General features: G+C 43.0%; 2 protein-coding genes across 2 annotated transcripts in view; both read left to right on the top strand.

Moving 5' to 3' along the window:
- The first annotated feature begins 7,190 nt into the window (after window positions 1-7,190).
- LOC120022577 (pro-neuropeptide Y-like) lies at window positions 7,191-9,741 on the top strand. Its single transcript, XM_038966535.1, has 4 exons — window positions 7,191-7,245; window positions 7,667-7,854; window positions 9,139-9,228; window positions 9,466-9,741. The coding sequence occupies exons 2-4, from the start codon at window positions 7,667-7,669 to the stop codon at window positions 9,488-9,490; spliced, it is 303 nt and encodes a 100-aa protein (XP_038822463.1). The 5' UTR covers window positions 7,191-7,245; the 3' UTR covers window positions 9,491-9,741.
- Window positions 9,742-11,499: 1,758 nt separating this feature from the next.
- mpp6b (membrane protein, palmitoylated 6b (MAGUK p55 subfamily member 6)) overlaps window positions 11,500-21,916 on the top strand; it is an 81,105-nt gene continuing 70,688 nt past the window's right edge. Inside the window, exon 1 of the mRNA XM_038965897.1 lies at window positions 11,500-11,597. The gene's annotated coding sequence lies outside the window, so the exon portion shown is untranslated. The remainder of the gene's footprint in view (window positions 11,598-21,916) is intronic.

Here is a 21,916-nt window from a genome sequence, read left to right as displayed (position 1 = left end):
GGCGGACGGCTCGGGCTGATCCTGTCTGGCGGACGGCTCGGGCTGATCCTGTCTGGCGGACGGCTCGGGCTGATCCTGTCTGGCGGACGGCTCGGGCTGATCCTGTCTGGCGGACGGCTCGGGCTGATCCTGTCTGGCGGACGGCTCGGGCTGATCCTGTCTGGCGGACGGCTCGGGCTGATCCTGTCTGGCGGACGGCTCTGGCTGATCCTGTCTGGCGGACGGCTCTAGCGGCTCGGGACAGACGGGCAGCTCTGACGGTGCTTGGCAGACGGGCAGCTCAGACGGTGCTTGGCAGACGGGCAGCTCAGACGGTGCTTGGCAGACGGGCAGCTCAGACGGTGCTTGGCAGACGGGCAGCTCAGACGGTGCTTGGCAGACGGGCAGCTCAGACGGTGCTTGGCAGACGGGCAGCTCAGACGGTGCTTGGCAGACGGGCAGCTCAGACGGTGCTTGGCAGACGGGCAGTTCAGGCGCCGCTGGGCAGACGGCAGACTCTGGCCGGCTGAGGCGCACTGTAGGCCTGGTGCGTGGTGCCGGAACTGGTGGTACCGGGCTGGGGACACGCACCTGAAGGCTAGTGCGGGGAGAAGGAACAGGGCATACTGGACCCTGGAGACGCACATTAGGCCTAGTGCGTGGTGCCGGAACTGGTGGTACCGGGCTGGGGACACGCATCTCAGGGCTAGTGCGGGGAGCAGCAACAGGACGCACAGGACTCTGGAGACGCACAGGAGGCTTGGTGCGTGGTGCCGGAACTGGTGGTACCGGGCTGGAGACACGCACCATAGGGCGAGTGCGTGGAGGAGGAACAGGGCTCTGGAGACACACTGGAAGCCTGGTGCGTGGTGTAGGCACTGGTGGTACTAGGCTGGGGCGGGGAGGTGGCGCCGGAAATACCGGACCGTGCAGGCGTACTGGCTCCCTTGAGCACTGAGCCTGCCCAACCTTACCTGGTTGTATGCTCCCCGTCGCCCGACCAGTGCGGGGAGGTGGAATAACCCGCACCGGGCTATGTAGGCGAACCGGGGACACCATGCGTAAGGCTGGTGCCATGTAAGACGGCCCGAGGAGATGCACTGGTGGCCAGATGCGTTGGGCCGGCTTCATGACATCCGGCTCAATCCTCAATCTAGCCCTGCCAGTGCGGGGAGGTGGAATAACCCGCACCGGGCTATGAACACGTACAGGAGACACCATGCGCTCTACTGCGTAACACGGTGTCTGCCCGTACTCTCGCTCTCCACGGTAAGTACAGGGAGTATGCGCAGGTCTCCTACCTGACTTCGCCACACTCCCTTTTCGCCACCCCCCAAGAAATTTTTGGGTTGTACTCGCGGGCTTCCAGCCTTGCTTCCGTGCTGCCTCCTCATATCGCCTCCTCTCGGCTTTAGCTGCCTCCAGCTCTTCACGAGGGAGGCGATATTCTCCCGGTTGTGCCCAAGGACCCTTTCCATCCAGTATCTCCTCCCATGTCCATGAATCCTTTGTGTATTGCTCCTGTTGCTGCTTTACACGCCGCTTGGTCCGATTCTGGTGGGTAATTCTGTCACGATCGTCTTGCTGAGAGAGAGTGGACCAAGGCGCAGCGTGTGCAAAATACATTCTCCTTTATTTTAGAGAAAGGAAAAAACACGCAACGAACACTTTAACAAACTGAAACAAAACAACAAACTATCGTGAAGCTATAGACGTAAGTGCACACACAAGCTACAAACGTACAACATAGACAATTACCCACATTAACCTAGTGCCTATGGCTGTCTAAAATATGGCTCCCAATCAGAGACAATTAATGACATCTGTCTCTGATTGAGAACCATTCAGGCAACCATAGACACAGCTAGACACCTACACTAAACACAAACCCATCTACTCTACTTAACCCCCTAAACCATACAACCACCCTAGACAATACAAAAACACATACCTTCCCCATGTCACACCCTGACCTAACTAAAATAATAAAGGAAACAAAGAATACTAAGGCCAGGGCGTGACACACGGACAGAGTAGGATTAGCTCGGTTTCAAGGGTGTTTATTTGAATAACAAACCAAAAGAAAAGAATAGGTCTCCCGCATGAGACCCTCTCCGGGATACCGTCTTCTGGGCTCCGGGTCTTGCTGTATCCTGTGGGGAACAAAAACAGCTCCCTCCTTTTATCTCTGGAACCGTCCCCAACTATACGGGAGCAACCTTTCTTCCCCCAGTCCCTTCTCCCGATTGCTGCCCTTCTGGCAGCTTTAAGGGACTCATCCAGCTGGTGAGCAATCAGCCCTTGATTACTCACCAACCACAATCAGCCCCAATTAGTCCTGGCTGGAGAGCCCGTCGAGACCTGGAATGTCCAGCAGAGGGAGCCATTGCCTCGTGATGTAGACTCCGTCTGTCACCAGGCCTCGACGAGTCTCCCCTTGGTGGCTGACCTGCTGTACACCACACTATGTAAACATTATTAAAGTGCCATTATTAAAGTGACTAGAGTTCCATTTATTAAAGTGTCTAATGATTTCAAGTCTGTATGTAGGCAGCAGCCTCTCTGTGCTAGTGATGGCTATTTAACAGTCGGATGGCCTTGAGATAGAAGCTGTTTTTCAGTCTCTCTGTCCCAGCTTTGATGCACCTGTACTGACCTCGCCTTCTGGATGGTAGTGGGGTGAACAGGCAGTGACTCGAGTGGTTGTTGTCGTTGATGATATTTTTGGCCATCCTGTGACATCGGGTGCTATAGGTGTCCTGGAAGGCAGGTAGTTTGCCCCCGGTGATACGTTGTGCAGACCGCACCACCCTCTGGAGAGCCCTGTGGTTGTGGGTGGTGCAGTTGCAGTTGGTGATACAGCCCGACAGGATGCTCTCAATTGTGCATCTGTAAACGTGTGAGGATTTTAGGTGACAAGCCAAATTTCTTAGCTTGAAAGACTGTCAAGCAAATTTCTTCAGCCTCCGGAGGTTGTAAAGAGAGTTCCTTGATGAAAACCTTCTCCAGAGTGCTCAGGACCTCAGACTGGGGTGAAGGTTCACCTTCCAACAGGACAATGACCCAAAGCACAAAGCCAAGACTGTAGTGAGGTGCGTACTGGCGGCAGAGAAGTCAGGCGCAGGAGAGCAAAAACTGATTTACAACGGTGTCGTTTAATATCCATAAACCACCGTCAACAGAACAATACAATAAATGGGTTAAACAAAACCCGGTAATACCAGCATACCGTGCATAAGCACTACAAGAAACAATTACCGACAAGGACATGGGGGGGGAACAGAGGGTTAAATACACAACATGTAATTGATGGAATTGTAACCAGGTGTGATGGAAGACAAGACAAAACCAATGGAAAATTAAAAGAGGCTCAGCGATCGCTAGAAGGTCGGTGACTTCGACCGCCGAACGCCGCCCGAACAAGGAGAGGGACCAACTTCGGCGGAAGTCATGACAAAGACAATGCAAGAATGGCTTCGGGACAAGTCTCTGAATGTCCTTGAATGGCCCAGCCAGAGCCCGGACTTGAATCTGATCTAACATCTCTGGAGAGACGTGAAAATAGCTGTGCAGTGACGCTCCCCATCCAACCTGACCGAGCTTGAGAAAATCTGCAGAGAAGAATGGGAGAAACTCCCCAAATACAGGTGTGCCAAGCTTGTAGCGTCATACCCAAGAAGAATTGAGGCTGTAATCACTGCCAAAGGTGCATCAACAAAGAACTGAGTAAAGGGTCTGAATAATTCCAGTCAAAAGTTTGGACACACCTACTCATGCAAGGGTTTTCTTTATTTTTACTCTTTTCTACATTGTAGAATTATAGTGAAGACATCAAATCTATGAAATAACACATATAGAAGAATGTAGTAACCAAAATAGTGTTAAACAAATCAAAATATAGTTTATATTTGAGATTCTTCAAAGCAGCCACCCTTTGCCTTGATGACAGCTTTGCACACTCTTGGGATTCTCTCAACCAGCTTCATGCATTTCAATTAACAGGTGTGCCTTGTTAAAAGTTAATTTGTGCTTCACAGAGTTCAAGTAACAGACACATCTCAACATCAACTGTTCAGAGGAATTACCGCAAAGAAACCACTACTAAAGGACACCAATAGGAAGAAAATAATTGCTTGGGCCAAGAACATGAGCAATGGACATTAGACTGGTGGAAATCTGTCCTTTGGACTGAGTCTAACTGCCGTGTCTTTGTGAGACGCATAGTAGGTGAACGGATTATCTCTGCATGTGTGGTTACCACTGTGAAGCATGGAGGAGGAGGTGTGATGGTGTGGGGCTGCTTTGCTGGTGACACTGTCTGTGATTTATTTAGAATTCAAGCCACCCTTAACTTCTTAACGCTAGGAGTCAGAATTGTTTATTTTTTTTAGATAACATGCCCAAAGTAAACAGACATTTTCTCTGGCCCAGATCGTAGAATATGCATATAATTTACAGATTAGGATAGAAAACACTCCAAAGTTTCCAAAACTGTCAAAATATTGTCTGTGAGAAAAATAATACTTATTCTGCAAGCGAAAACCTGAGAAAAAGTAACCCGGAAGTGATTTAAAAAAAAAAAATCTGTGTTTCCTGGCCCGTCTAACCTCCATTTAAAGGGGTATCAACCAGATTTCTTTTCCAATGGCTTCCTCAGGCTGTGACCAGGCTTTAGACATATTTTCAGGCTTTTATTTAGAAAAATGAACGAGTTTTTTCAAAACTCGTCAAGTGTCCTCGGAATATTTCCTGCGCGCGCGGGAGGAGCTCACCATTTTCCTTTTGTCTCTTAAAGAATAGGTTATGCTCCGTTGAAATATTATCGATTATGTTTGTTAAAGACAACCTGAGGATTGATTATAAAAAACATTTGAAATGTTTCTACGACCATTTCGGATACTTTTTGGGATTTGTTTAACGGAACACGGCTTTTGTTTTCTCAAAATAATGGGCAACCCAAATGGTGTTTGTTTGTGATAAAAGTAATATTTATCGAACAAAAAGAAGATTTGTTGTGTAACTGGGAGTCTCGTGAGTGGAAACACCCGAAGATTATCAAAGGTAAGCGATTAATTTTATTGCTTTTCTTACTTTCGTGACCAAGCTAACCAAGCTAATATAAGGCTAAGCTGTTGTAGCATTGAAAGCTACACTCACAAAAGCTTGGATTTCTTTAGCTGTAAAATATATTTTCAAAATCTGACACGATAGGTGGATTAACAACAAGCTAAACTGTGTTTTGGTATATTTCACTTGTGATTGCATGATTATAAATATTTTTAGTAATATTTTTTATTCTGATACGTTTGGAAATTTTCATCTTTCTTTCAGGACCGGAACGAGGCTGTAGTTTTCTCATCATAACGCGCAACCCAAATGGCGTTTTTTTGTGATAAAAGTAATATTTATCGAACAAAAAGAAGATTTGTTGTGTAACTGGGAGTCTCGTGAGTGGAAACGTCCGAAGATTATCTAAGGTAAGCGATTAATTTTATTGCTTTTCTGACTTTCGTGACCATGCTAATTTGGTGCTAGCTGTTGTAGCATTGAAAGCTACACTCACAAAAGCTTGGATTTCTTTCGCTGTAAAATATATTTTCAAAATTTGACACGATAGGTGGATTAACAACAAGCTAAGCTGTGTTTTGGTATATTTCACTTGTGATTGCATGATTATAAATATTTTTAGTAATATTTATGCATTTGGCGCCCTGCAATTCAGCGGTTGTTTAGGAAAGTGAACCCGTATTCGGTATCCGTAGCGCAGAGAAGTTAACCAGCATGGCTACCACAGCATTCTGCAGCGATATATCATCCCATCTGGTTTGTGCTTAGTGGGACTATCATTTGTTTTTCAACAGGACAATGGCCCATCAGATGACCTGTCCTCCACAATCACCCGACCTCAGCTCTATTGAGATGGTTTGGGATGACTTGGACCTCAGAGTGAAGGAAAATCTGCCATCAAGTGCTCAGCATATGTGGGGAAAGCATTCCAGGTGAAGCTGGTTGAGAGAATGCCAAGCGTGTGCAAAGCTGTCATCAAGACAAATGGTGGCTACTTTGAAGAATCTCAAATATAAAAAAGATTTGGGTTTGTTTAACACTTTTTTGGTTACTACATGATTCCATAATTTTAATGTATTCAATTTATTCTACAATGGTAAAAATAAAGAAAAACCCTTGAATGAGTAGGTGATTTGTGTCCAAACTTTTGACTGGTACTGTATGCAAATGTGATATTTAAATTTTTTATACAAAAAAAATGATCAAACATTTCTAAAAACCTGTTTTTGTTTTGTCATTATGGGGTATTGTGTGTAGATTGATGAGTGAAACATTTTTTAAATACATTTTAGAATAAGGCTGTAACGTAACAAATTGTGGAAAACGTCAAGGGGTCTGAATACTTTCCGAAGGCACTCTATAATACTTTTTTTTACAGTAGCATGAAAACACATTCAGAAAAGAACTCTGAACAACAAGAAACCTGAAGGAAAGAAAGATAGGAAGCTAATGATATCCAATCAATTCCTATCACATGTATTTTTGGGAATGCGGGTGACAGAAAGAATACCCATTTGATTGTCAGTAAAACATAAAAGAGAGGAGGACAAACAAGAGATGCGGGAAATAAAATATATGTATAGCTGGGTGTGTGAGTGCGTGCTGCATGTAATGGAGGTTTTAGAAACAATAAACACATGTCCCAAAGTGAGACAATTCTGTCGATATTGACAACCCAGAAGGGAAAAAAATAAAAACTTTTCATGAGATCAGATGAAAGATCTCTAAAACAACTCAAAAGTAAATAATAATTGAATTCATATTTCAATGAGTTCCCTCTCTTGTTGAGGGTGCACATCTCAGTGTCCTGTCATCAAACTCCCAGTCATCCTAATCATCACGTTATAAATTGGTCTTGGATCTGTGCCATGTCGCTTCAGCCCAGTTTATTCCACTCCAGAGTGAAATGTATTGTTTGAGAGAGAGAGAAAAATACATTTAATTTCCACTGCTATTGTGATTTTTATCAAGCAATCATAAATATTATTTAAAATGGGCGATGACAGCTTACAGTGACGTGTCTGTCCGTGCACCTTTCCGGAATGGGGATTTGGAGACTTTTTTCACTCGCCCTGCCCATCCTTGCACTGCGCGTTATAAAAATCGCGCCCATGAGTGGGTACCCTCCAGAACGCACAGGAGCAGAAAACGCCTGAGGACAACTTATATCTAAACCATCCTTTAAACCCTCAACTCAATGTAAGTACTTCTATTACATCTATAGGCATTCTTTAACCATTTCATTGTCAAGGCTCTGAATTGCTAAGGCTATGAAATCTTATAAAATGTATACCAGGGAAAAACTTGAAAAGTCAGAAGTTAAGTATGTTTCCTACCTGTTGTCGTCATTAACCGAACCTTATACTGATATGTTTTTGTTGTTTAAAATGTAATTTATATTTATTTGACTTCCTCGGATAAACATTTTTTAAATGTCAGTTTCAGTGAAGGCAGTGAAATTGGTTCATTAAAGCTTTATAGAAAACCCTTTAAAACCTATAGGCCTACGTATAGAAAGGTTAGACATTAAGGTTACAAAAAGTATCCTAAACTAATCTTGTTTAATATGGTGCAAAGTAGTTTTCTGATATTTTTCTCTTTTGATTCGTCAATGTTAAAGATGCATCCTAACTTGGGTACCTGGCTGGGCGCACTGACTCTCCTCGTCTGGACCTTTATATGCATCGGGACGCTCGCGGAAGGTTACCCGGTCAAACCTGAAATCCCCGGCGAAGAGGCGCCGGCGGAGGAACTTGCCAAGTATTACTCCGCTCTCAGACATTACATCAACCTCATTACAAGGCAGAGGTGAGTGCTTTAGCCCGGGTGTGACAAACTGGTGTTCTAAATGAAGAAATTATAAGGCTGAACGTTTTGTTTGTGAATATCCTTAGATATTCTTTTATGAGTAAGCCATAGGTCTAATTCATAAAAAACAACATAATGATACTGTGATTATTAACGTATTTGTTAGCGCCTTTCATACAAACAAATTACAGCCCATACCTGAAAGCGCTGTAGGTCTACAAATGAGCACTTTAAAGAAACAGCAAAAACATGGAAGTGAAGTAATCAAATGATTAATATCAAACTATATATCAGACTACTGTACATCTAAAACTTAGAAACTCAATAACTAACCATCTTGGGGTCTGAATATGTGGGACCCTTTTAAAGTGAATGAACCCATGTGTAGCTGGTTTGTATGTCTAATAATGGTGTTATTTCTTGCTCTAGTCCAAATACCAACTAATCCAATCATGAATTCAGGAGACTAAAATAATAAAGAAGGAGACTAAAACAATAAAGAAGAGTCACATTAAACCAGGGCAAACTTGTTGTTAAGTATGCTGTGTGTTGTCTAGATGAAACACCATCTGTAATTCCATAGCAGTACCCCACTGATGCTTAATTAGCGTCATACCACATATAAGGCTATTCACCCTCCGTTCAGTCACACTCTATTCACAAATCTCAGTGTGAAATTACTTTTCTTTTACTTATTTATTACCAGGTAAGTTGACAGAGAACACATTCTCATTTACAGCAACAACCAAGGGAATAGTTATATTTGTATTTATTTTTACCAGGGGAAAGAGTGCCTCTTACTGGCCCTCCAAAACCACTTCCAGCAGCATCTGTTCTGACATCCAGGGACCGACCAGGAAGAACCCTGCTTAGCTTCAGAGGCTACAATCATTAACAGTTTCAGCTTGTATTTGAATGTGTTTCTTCTGTTAGAGTGTTGACGTTAAGAGTGGGAAAGGGTCATTACAAATTCCATTAGAAGAGCAGAGTTGACAACCAACAAAACAATAATTTATTGTTATACAGAAGGGCTCTAAGGACAGGTCTCAATAACCAGACTTACATTCATATTGGCTCTACACCATTTATAGTAGGGTCAGTTATCTCATGTGGGTAGCACAGAAGGTCTAGTTCCTGAAGTTTAGTCAATGAGAAGTATGAAATTCCTGTCTCACCATCTCCTGTTTCACTCTCATGACATCTTTGTCTCTCTCGCTTTCTCTTTCTCTCTCTCTTTCTCTCTCTTTTTCTTTCATTCTCTCTCGCTCTCGCTCTCTCTCTCAGGTATGGGAAGAGGTCCAGCCCTGACACACTGGATTCACTGATCTCAGAACTGCTGCTAAAGGAGAGCACAGATACGCTCCCACAGTCCAGGTACCGTCGCTGTGTGTGTGTGCACACGGATGTGTGTGTGTACATCTGTGAGTAACGAATGTTTTGTAGCGAGTAAAGTGTCGGCAGATATGTGTGAGTGATCCACTGTTTCTAGCAGTGCATTGCATGCATGTGCCTAGATATTAACGTTCTTAACAAAACACTATTTGAATGGATCTGTTCCTCTGGTCTAATGGCAGTTTGCACATAATTGTTATTTGATTTGTTCCTCCGCAGATATGATGAACCGTCGTTGTGGTAACCGTGTCACTGTCCCCGCCCAGCACCCTACCATCGCCACGACGATATACTGACCTCAACAACACGGCCGCCTCACCATGGCCGATGCCCCATCCTAACATCCCCAGCTAGCACCCAACCATCCCCCTCTACCCCATCCTCCATCCAGAGGCTACTCCTGTGCCAGATAACTAACTGCATATGTACAGAGTCTTATTTAAGTCACCGGTACATTGGTAAGTCAGGGGAGAGAATTATTGAGTGTATGGTAAAACTGTGCTATTAAAAATTCATTATATAACGGATCTACTTCTTTGCTGTTATTATAAACTTATTTCAAATGAGTGTTGAGAAATGAAGGTTCCTCCTGGCTTTCTACATTATACTGAAGAGGTAGTACGTCTTTAAAGGATGTGCATGCGGACACTCACAATACACATCTTTGCAATCCCTGGAGAGGTATTAGAAACCAGTTTGTACTCAACTCTTTTCTGGACAATTTGCAATTTGGTGGCTAAGGGCACACTCTTGTGGTTGATATGTTTTATTGCATTTAACACGACGTGTGTAACCTGGCCTGAAGTCAGAGTAGCTACTAGCCAGCCAGGCAGCTTCCCTGTAGAAAGCCTAAAGCCTCTCTCACATAGTGTTGATGAAAAAAGGTATACGAAACATTATACTATAATTGGGACATTTGTAATGAATTGTTCATTGGAATGGAATAACCATGGTAACCAGTGGAGGCTGCTGAGGGGAGGACGGCTCATAAAAAAGGCTGGAACGGAGTGAATGGAATGGCATCAAACACATGGAAACCATATGTTTGATGTATTTGATAGCATTCAACTTATTCCGCTCCAGTCATTACCACGAGCCTGTCCTCCCCAATTAAGGTGCCACCAACCTCCTGTGTTGGTAACACTTTGTCATATTACCCAACAAGTCAACATCGAATTATTGTCATACCAACAAGTGTAGGATGAGTAGACTGCTATTGGAGGGGAATCTATAAATATTTGAGACAGATAAAAGAGGTGAGGGAAATAGAGGAGAAAGCAGAGAAGATGTCATTCAAAATTTTATGAATTTTGATGACTGAATATTTCTGACTGATATTATTTTTGTTATGGTGAATTCTGAACTAAAACTAGCCCACCTATCTGGAAATCTCAGTGCAAGTGCAAATTAATGTCTAATAAGAAATAGGGCAATAGGACCTTTTGTGATTCTAGCCTGTCATATTTGGTACACAATGTACATTCAGCACTGCAGGCTATTACTGCAGGTTATTACTACAGGCTATTGCTGCAGGCTATTACTACAGGTTATTACTGCAGGTTATTACTGCAAGCTATTACTACATGCTATTACTGCAGGCTATTACTGCAAGCTATTACTACAGGCTATTACTGCAGGCTATTACTGCATGCTATTACTGCAGGCTATTACTACAGGCTTTTACTGCAAGCTATTACTACAGGTTATTACTACAGGCTATTACTACAGGTTATTACTGCAAGCTATTACTACATGCTATTACTGCAGGCTATTACTGCAAGCTATTACTACAGGCTATTACTGCAGGCTATTACTGCATGCTATTACTACAGGCTATTACTACAGCTAGTCTCAAATGGTGCATAGAAACCAAATTCCTAATCATGTCCTCTAATTTCTAGTTAATCCAATTTTATAATTCCCACCCAATTTAATTCCATCAATTCAACTCAACTCATTGTCTACTACTGTAATGGTCCACAGTACATAACATTGTAGCCTATTCCACAGCCTACTTCACACATGAAGACTGATAGGCAAGGCTATTACATCTATTCCCATGACTGAAGTGTTGGGAATGAAACAATCACAATGTTTAACATTCAATTCTAAAATCGTTCACATTCTGAATGGTTGCACTGTGTCTATCCATCGTTGGATGTGGGGGATGGACTTCGACTATGATTCGTCCATCTCCGACGCACGTCACCAGTAGGGGCGCGGTCTAATGTTTTGATTGACATTGTGTATTCACGGAGAGTTAGCTGTGGGACCACGACAGCTAAGGGGGTTTGAATTTCCAACCGGGACAGCTACAGAGGATCACCGCTAACTTACATACACAATTACCGGTAAGTCACGGCCCGGAGACATGGTTTAGAATGGGCGATTAAAGTTAATTCTGGAGAGAAACTTTATGTGGAAGGAAAAGCGGACTTTTTGGTCTCAAAGATGGATTTAGGGCTGGACTTCCTTACGTGCCTATGTGCTTCCCTAGTGTGTGTGTGTGTCTGTAGGATATTTATTGGGAATGGCTTACCGCTCGTCCAATGTGATTGCCTTGCTCATGCTTTGAGTGCTTATTCTATGCCTTTTCTCCACGGTATCTTGACTATGTGAAAGGCTATATAATAATACTCTTCAAATTTGCCGGCTACAATGCCCTGGATGGGTAACAAAAATGGCCGCACGTGTGTGACGAGATCACCGTAATCGCGAACAATTGACAGCAAAAACGACCCGATAATTTGGCACGGATGTGGACCACTTGTAGGCCCAGTCGTTATTTCCCGGATATCGATCTATTTCTATGTGCGGTAACTGGATCTGTGCGTGTATTTCTCGTGCCGCTGTTAGGACGTGCGCGCGCGAGGAAGTGGCAGGCAGTCCCACTATCCCATTATAAAATCCCGCACCACACCAGCAGAGAAAATGAGCTGTATTGAGAAGAGGAGCGTAGCGTACAACGATTAGATAGGCTATACATGCCCGTGCCAGGCAGGGAATGAGACAAACCACGGTTGTTTGTTTGTTTGTTGACCACAACAATCAGGCATTGTTTATTTGTGCTGAGCTCGTGAATGGACGTGGGTCGGGTCGGGTATAGCCTTGGCATGGCAGAGTCTGGCCCGAGGCAGAGGGCAGTAGACCCATCCTATTGATTTTCCCTCTCAGATTTGTCTGAGTGGAGTGTAGAATCCTGTCTGTCACTACTTAGATGACCATCTGAATTTGAGAATATCATTGACTATAAAAAGGTTTAGGTGAATTAACCTTTTGCATGTAAGCAATTGTAATTTTTGGGTCATGGTGTCACTAGGCTGGTTTTATACTTGGCTATTTGGGTATTTTTCTGTCTGGTCTGGTCCTTGAGGTGGGTGGAGGTGATTGGGGGTCACCCCTGTAAATAAGCAACATACTGGGGGATGAGGGTTGCAATCAGTCCATCTTAAAGGACCAATGCAGCTGTTTTTTATATCAATATAAAATATTTTCAGGGTAACAATTAAGTACCTTACTGTAATTGTTTTCAATTAAAATGGTCAAGAAGTAACATAGCATCTTAGCAAAGACCAATTTCCCAAGCAAGACTTTTGTGGGGAGGGGAAAACTGAAAACTAGCTGTTATTGCCAGAGAGGTTTGGAATGCTCTTTCTTATTGGTCTATTAACTAATTTACTGCCAGGTCATGTCAAAATTCAAACCTTTAGAACAGGCTGAAATATAAGGCAGTCATTTCAAACAGCTCCAACACTAAAAGGGCATTATCATAATTTTTTACATTTTCACAGTATTATTCCAACCTCATAGTGTGGATCTCTCTCTCTCTCTCTCTCTCTTTTATAAATATAGTACCAGTCAAACATTTGGACACCACTACTCATTCCAGGGTTTTTCTTTATTTTTACTATTTTCTACATTGTAGAATAATAGTGAAGACATCAAAACTATGAAATAACACACATGGAATCATGTAGTAACCAAAAAAGTGTTAAACAAATCAAAATATATTTTATATCTGAGATTCTTCAAAGTAGCCACCCTTTACCTTGATGACAGCTTTGCACACTCTTGGCATTCTCTCAACCAGCTTCATGAGGTAGTCACCTGGAATGCATTTCAATTAACAGGTGTGCCTTGTTAAAAGTTAATTTGTTGAATTTCTTTCTTTCTTAATGTGTTTGAGGAAATCAGGTGTGTTGTGACAAGTTTGGGATGGTATTCAGAAGATAGCCCTTTTGGTAAAAGTTTTGATGCCGCCACTATTATTCTACGATGTAGAAAATAGTCAAAATAAAGAAAAACCCTGGAATGAGTAGGTGTGTCCAAACTTTTGACTGGTACTGTATATATATACACACTACCGTTCAAAGGTTTGGGGTCACTTAGAAATGTCCTTGTTTTTGAAAGAAAAGCAATTTTCTGGCCATTAAAATAACATCAAATTGATCCGAAATACAGTGTAGACATTGTTAACATTGTAAATGACTATTGCAGCTGGAAACGGCAGATTATTTATGGAATATCTACATAGGCATACAGAGGCCCATTATCAGCAACCATCACTCCTGTTTCAATGGCACGTTTTGTTAGCTAATCCAAGTTTATAATTTTAAAAGGCTAATTGACCATTAGAAAACCCTTTTGTAATTATGTTAGCACAGCTGAAAACTGTTGTTCTGATTAAAGAAGCAATTAAACTGGCCTTTAGACTATTTGAGTATCTGGAGCATCAGCGTTTGTGGGTTCAATTACAGGCTCAAAATGGCTAGAAACAAATAACTTTCTTCTCAAACTCGTCAGTCTATTCTTGTTCTGATAAATTAACGCTATTTCATGCGAGAAATTGCCAAGAAACTGAAGATCTCGTACAACGCTGGCCTTCTAGGCAGATTTGCAAAGAAAAAGCCATATCACAGACTGGACAATAAAAATTAAATATTAAGACGGGCAAAAGAACACAGACACTTGAAAGAGGAACTCTGCCTAGAAGGCCAGCATCCCGGAGTCGCCTCTTCACTGTTGACGTTGAGACGGGTGTTTTGCGGGTACTATTTAATGAAGCTGCCAGTTGAGGACTTGTGAGGCGTCTGTTTCTCAAACTAGACTCTCTAATGTACTTGTCCTCTTTCTCAGTTGTGCACCAGGGCCTCCCATTCCTCTTTCTATTCCGGTTAGACCCAGTTTACGCTGTTCTGTGAAGAGAGTAGTACACAGCGTTGTATTAGATCTTCAGTTTCTTGGCAATTTCTCGCATGGAATAGCCATCATTTCTTAGAACAAGAATAAACTGATGAGTTTCAGAAGAAGGTCTTTGTTTCTGGCCATTTTGAGCCTGTAATCGAACCCACAAATGCTGATGCTCCAGATACTCAACTAGTCTAAAGAAGGCCAGTTTAATTGCTTCTTTAATCAGAACAACAGTTTTCAGCTGTGCCAACATAACTAAAAAAGGGTTTTCCAATAATCAATATGCATTTTAAAATGATAAACTTGGATTAGCTAACACAATGTGCCATTGGAACACAGGAGTGATGGTGCTGATAATGGGCCTCTGTACACCTATGTAGATATTCCATTAAAAATCATCCGTTTCCAGCTACGATAGTCATTTACAACATTAACAATGTCTACACTGTATTTCTGATCAATTTGATGTTATTTTAATGGACAAAAAATTAGCTTCTCATCAAAAACAAGGACATTTATAAGTGACCCCAAACTTTGGAACGGTAGTGTATATATTAGTACACACACTTGGTGTACAAAACATAAGGAACACCTGCTCTTTCCATGACACACACTTGATGTACAAAACATAAGGAACACCTGCTCTTTCCATGACACACACTTGGTGTACAAAACATAAGGAACACCTGCTCTTTCCATGACACACACTTGATGTACAAAACATAAGGAACACCTGCTCTTTCCATGACACACACTTGATGTACAAAACATAAGGAACACCTTCTCTTTCCATGACATACACTGACATACACTGAGTTTACAAAACATTAAGAACACCTGCTCTTCCCATGACATACACTGAGTGTACAAAACATTAAGAACACCTTCTCTTTCCATGACATACACTGACATACACTGAGTTTACAAAACATTAAGAACACCTGCTCTTCCCATGACATACACTGAGTGTACAAAACATTAAGAACACCTCTTTCCATGACATACACTGACATACACTGAGTGTACAAAACATTAAGCACACCTTCCTAATTTTGAGTTGTCCTCAGAACAGCCTGAATTTGTATATAAAACACAGGAAAATCACGTTTTGACTGCACTGGGCCTTTTAATATGACAAATCGAATTTTATTTGTCACATGCACCAAATACAATGGGTGTAGACTTAGCTGTGAAAGGCTTGCATCCCAACAATGCATTTGAAAAAATTATAATAAAAAGAAAAATAGTATAACAACAGGAATAAAATACACATACATTTAGCTATCTACAGGGAGTACCAGTACCAGAACACTGTGTAGTACAAGGTATTTGAGGTAGACATGTACATGAAGACTGGGTAAAGTGACTAGGCATCAGGATAGATAATGATACGGTATTTGAGGTAGACATGTACATGAAGACTGGGTAAAGTGACTAGGCATCAGGATAGATAATGATACGGTATTTGAGGTAGACATGTACATGAAGACTGGGTAAAGTGACTAGGCATCAGGATAGATAATACGAGTAAAATAAAAACTTAGTAGCAGCAGCATATGATGAAGGTAAAAGCGTGTGTGTTTGTGTCGTGTCAGCATGTGCGTGTGTGCTTGTTGTCGGTATGCGCGTGTGTGTGCGTATGTAGTGTATGTGAATGTGTGTGTTTGTTTTGTGTCAGTGTAGTGTGTGTTTGTGTGTGTTTATATAGTCTTGTGACTCCCTTATTCTGTGCACGTAGGCAGAGTATTTGGCTTTGTACTGGTTGGTTTACAGTTTGTTTACTTACTGCTCTGCTGCCCTTATAGTAATAGAATACAGCGGACTAGCAGCAGGCTCCTGCTTTCCCCAGAATGAATCACCCAAGAAGAGCCAGAGAGACCAATGTGACCTATGCCTCAAACTCATCTCTGGCCGTGTCTAGACTTGACAGTTCATGCAGCTTTAGTATTCTGATCTTAGAGTTGTGGTCATGGAATTCTGAACGTGTCATGCGTCTACACCTACATTTAAATGTGTCTACCGTGTCCACAGTGTGTCCTGAGTCCCTTTTCCCTCTATATTCAAATGCCAGTATGCGTTCTTCAAACGGTAGAATAGGAACAATATGATAACACAACAACAACTAATGGCAGTAGCTAACTACTGTAGCTAACTAACCGGCTAACATCTGTAGCTAGCCAGCAAGCTAGCAAACAACAGTAAAGGGATTGCAAATTGGTTAGCATAACTCTAGCCCAAAAAATATATATATTCTAAATATTAGCTAGCTGGCTAGCATTTATGAGTCCAGCAAACATGAGGTGTTGACAAGCTGAATGCACTGAGCTGCCTGTTTAAACTACTAGCACACAGCCATGCATACCCCACAAGACATGCAAAAGAGGTCTCTTCACAATCTAGAAGTCCAGAACAGACTATGGGAGGCGCACAGTACTACATAGAGCCATGACTACATGGAACTCTATTCTACATCAGGTAACTGATGCAAGCAGTAGAATCAGATTTAAAAAACAGATTAAAATACACCTTATGGAACAGTTGGTACTGTGAAGACACACACACACACAGGTACAGACACATGCATACACACATATGCAAGCACACGCACACACGTACATTGTAATATTGTTTTATAGTGGTATTATATATTTAGTATTGTAGATATGTAGTGGTGTAGTAATGTAATGTAATGTGCAATAATGTACTGTTTTATCGTTTTTGTTTTATGTGTGATGTAAGTGCCTTCATGTGTTTGGACCCCAGGAAGAGTAGCTGTTGCCTTGGCAGGAACTAATGGGGATCCTTAATAAACCCCAGGAAGAGTAGCTGTTGCCTTGGCAGGAACTAATGGGGATCCTTAATAAACCCCAGGAAGAGTAGCTGCTGCCTTGGCAGGAACTAATGGGCATCCTTAATAAACCCCAGGAAGAGTAGCTGTTGCCTTGGCAGGACCTAATGAGCATCCTTAATAAACCCCAGGAAGAGTAGCTGCTGCCTTGGCAGGACCTAATGGGGATCCTTAATAAACCCCAGGAAGAATAGCTGCTGCCTTGGCAGGAACTAATGGGCATCCTTAATAAACCCCAGGAAGAGTAGCTGTTGCCTTGGCAGGACCTAATGGGCATCCTTAATAAACCCCAGGAAGAGTAGCTGTTGCCTTGGCAGGAACTAATGGAGATCCTTAAGAAATAAAAATACAAAGAGACTTTTGTGCTTCTATACCCATCTTTTCAATGCGATCTTTGTTTTCTGATAGCAGAAGTTGCATGTAAGTGTCAAGTGTAGACACAACCTTTGTCTCACACCCAATGAGGGACAGGGACCGTCCCAAATGGCACCCTATTCCTTATAAACACCCCTTTTATTGCCGATACGGAGCCCCGCCGATCCATCACGACTGGACTACCAACGTAATCCGCGCAAGTTTTTTTTTCAACAGGCACCTCCGTTGTGACTTCGCCTGAATGCCCATCTGCTAGCCTGCTAGCCGCAGCCCGCTAGCTGTCTAGAGCATACTGGACTGTTAGCTGAAGTGGTCCATCAGTCAATTTCTTGGGCTACAATACCTATTTTGCCAATTGGCCTGGACCCTTTTACAACACGGACCCCTGCTGTCCTATCACGACTGGTCTGCTGACGTAACCGCACCAGGGGGCTACAACAGACTTCTTCCATTGCGACGTCCCTCTAAGGCCCTTCTGCTAGCCTGCTATCCCCGGCCCGCTAGCTGTCTGAATCGCCATGTCTCCAGCCCGTCCAGCTACTCATTGGACCCTATGATCACTCAGCTACGCATGCCTCTCCCTAATGTTAATATTCCTTGTCCATTGCTGTTTTGGTTAGTGATTATTGTCATATTTCACTGTAGAGCCTCCAGCCCTGCTCAGTATGCCTCAGCTAACCATCTTGTCCCACCTCCAACACATGCGGTGACCTCACCTGGTTTAATTGATGTCTCTAGAGACAATACCTCTCTCATCGTCACTCAATGCCTAGGTTTACCTCCACTGTATTCACATCCTACCATACCTTTGTCTGTACATTATGCATTGAATCTATTCTACCGCACCCAGAAACCTGCTCCTTTTACTCTCTGTTCCGAACGTACTAGGCAACCAGTTCTTATAGCCCTTAGCCGTACCCTTATCCTATTCCTCCTCTGCTCCTCTGGTGATGTAGAGGTTAATCCAGGCCCTGCAGTGCCTAGCTCCGCTCCCATTCCCCAGGCGCTCTCATTTGTTGACTTCTGTAACCGTAAAAGCCTTGGTTTCATGCATGTTAACATTAGAAGCCTCCTCCCTAAGTTTGTTTTATTCACTGCTATAGCACACTCTGCCAACCCGGATGTCCTAGCCGTGTCTGAATCATGGTTTAGGAAGGCCACCAAAAACCCTGAAATTTCCATCCCTAACTATAACATTTTCCGACAAGATAGAACTGCCAAAGGGGGCGGAGTTGCAGTCTACTGCAGAGATAGCCTGCAGAGTTCTGTCATGCTATCCAGGTCTGTGCCCAAACAATTTGAGCTTCTACTTTTAAAAATCCATCTTTCCAGAAACAAGTCTCTCACTGTTGCTGCTTGCTATAGACCACCTTCTGCCCCCAGCTGTGCCCTGGACACCATATGTGAATTGATTGCCCCCCATCTATCTTCAGAGCTCGTGCTGTTAGGTGACCTAAACTGGGACATGCTTAACACCCCGGCCATCCTACAATCTAAGCTTGATGCCCTCAATCTCACACAAATTAGCAATGAACCCACCAGGTATAACCCCAAATCCGTAAACACAGGCACCCTCATAGATATCATCCTAACCAACCTGCCCTCCAAATACACCTCTGCTGTCTTCAACCAGGGTCTCAGCGATCACTGCCTCATTTCTTGCGTCCGTAATGGGTCTGCGGTCAAACGACCACCACTCATCACTGTCAAACTCTCCCTAAAACACTTCAGCGAGCAGGCCTTTCTAATTGACCTGGCCCGGGTATCCTGGAAGGATATTGACCTCATTCTGTCAGTAGAAGATGCCTGGTTATTCTTTAAAAGTGCTTTCCTCACAATCTTAATTAAGCATGCCCCATTCAAAAAATTTAGAACCAGGAACAGATATAGCCCGTGGTTCACTCCAGACCTGACTGCCCTTGACCAGCACAAAAACATACTGTGGCGTACGGCATTAGCATCGAATAGCCCCCGCAATATGTAACTTTTCAGGGAAGTTAGGAACCAATATACACAGGCAGTTAGGAAAGCAAAGGCTAGCTTTTTCAAACAGAAATTTGCATCCTGCAGCACAAACTCCAAAAACTTCTGGGACACTGTAAAGTCCATGGAGAATAAGAGCACCTCCTCCCAGCTGCCCACTGCACTGAGGCTAGGAAACACTGTCACCACCGATAAATCCACAATAATTGAGAATTTCAATTAGCATTTTTCTTCGGCTGGCCATGCTTTCCACCTGGCCACCCCTACCCTGGTCAACAGCCCTGCACCCCCCACAGCAACTTGCCCAAGCCTTCCCATTTCTCCTTCACCAAAATGCAGATAGCTGATGCTCTGAAAGAGCTGCAAAATCTGGACCCGTACAAATCAGCAGGGACCTATATCTATCCTACCCTGCCTTTCTAAGGTCTTCGAAAGCGAAGTTAACAAACAGATCACCGACCATTTTGAATCCCATCGTACCTTCTCCGCTATGCAATCTGGTTTCCGAGCTGGTCATGGGTGCACCTCAGCCACACTCAAGGTCCTAAACGATATCATAACCGCCATCGATAAGAGACAATACTGTGCAGCTGTATTCATCGACCTGGCCAAGGCTTTCGACTCTGTCAATCACCACATTCTTATCTGCAGACTCAACAGCCTTGGTTTCTCAAATGACTGCCTCGCCTGGTTCACCAACTACTTCTCAGACAGAGTTCAGTGTGGCAATTCGGAGGGCCTATTGTCCGGACCTCTGGCAGTCTATGGGGGTGCCACAGGGTTCAATTCTTGGGCCGACTCTTTTCTCTGTATACAGCAATGATGTCGCTCTTGCTGCTGGTGACTCTCTGATCCACCTCTACGCAGACGAGACCATTCTGTATACTTCTGGCCCTTATTTGGACACTGTGTTAACCTCTCTTGGGTACGTGAGACGTTAGCATCACACCTCTTCAACAGCCAGTGAAACTGCTGGGTGCCAAATTAAAATACAGAAATAGTCATTATAAAAATTCAGAAAACAAAACATATTTTACATAGGTTTAAAGATGAACTTCTTGTGAATCCAACCACTGTGTCAGATTTTTAAAATGATTTACGGCGAAAGCATACCTTACGATTATTTGAGAACATAGCCCAGCAGACAAATCATTACAAACAGTAGCCAGCCAAGTAGAAGAGTTACACAAGTCAGAAATAGAGATACAATTAATCCCTTACCTTTGATGATCTTCATATGGTTGCACTCAGCAGACATTCATTTACTCAATAAATGTTACTTTTGTTCGATAAAGTCTCTTTATATCCAAAAACCTCAGTTTTGTTCGCGCATTTTCTTCAGTAATCCACAGGCTCAAACGCAGTCAAAACAGGCAGACAAAAAAATCCAAATTGTATCCGTAAAGTTCATAGCAACATGTCAAACGATGTTTATATTCAATCCTCGGGTTGTTTTTAGCCTAAATAATCGATAATATTTCAACCGGACAATAACGTCGTCAATATAAAAGGTAAACAAGAAAGGCACTCTCTCGGTCGCGCGCATGAAAAAGCTCTGTGACACTTTAGGGTCCACTCATTCAGACTGCTCTTACTTCCTTTATTTTTCAGAATACAAGCCTGAAACAATTTCTAAAGACTGTTGACATCTAGTGGAAGGCATAGGAACTGCAATTTGAGTCCTAAGTCAGTGGATACTGTAATGGCATTGAATAGAAAACTACAAAACCACAAAAAAAACTACTTCCCGAATGGATTTTTCTCAGGTTTTCGCCTGCCAAATCAGTTCTGTTATACTCACACACTATTTTAACAGTTTTGGAAACGTTAGAGTGTTTTCTATCCAAATCTACCAGTTATATGCATATCATATCTTCTGGGCCCGAGAAGCAGGCAGTTTAATTTGGGCATGCTTTTCATCCAAAATTCCGAATGCTGCCCCCTACCCTAGAGAAGTTAACTAACCTCCAGACGAGCTTCAATGTCACACAACTCTCCATCCGTGGCCTCCAACTGTTCTTAAATGCAAGTCAAACTAAATGCATGCTCTTCAACCGATTGCTGCCCGCACCTGCCCGCCTGTCCAGCATCACTACTCTGGATGCTTCTGACTTAGAATATGTGGACAACTACAAATACCTAGGTGTCTGGTTAGACTGTAAACTCTCTTTCCAGACTCACATTAAGCATCTCCAATCCAAAATTAAATCTAGAATTGGCTTCCTATTTCGCAACAAAGCATCCTTCACTCATGCTGCCAGACATACCCTGGTA

This window comes from Salvelinus namaycush, chromosome 27, assembly GCF_016432855.1.
Source record: "Salvelinus namaycush isolate Seneca chromosome 27, SaNama_1.0, whole genome shotgun sequence".
NCBI classification, from domain to species: Eukaryota; Metazoa; Chordata; class Actinopteri; order Salmoniformes; family Salmonidae; genus Salvelinus; species Salvelinus namaycush.
This window is presented reverse-complemented; position numbering and strand designations above follow the sequence as displayed.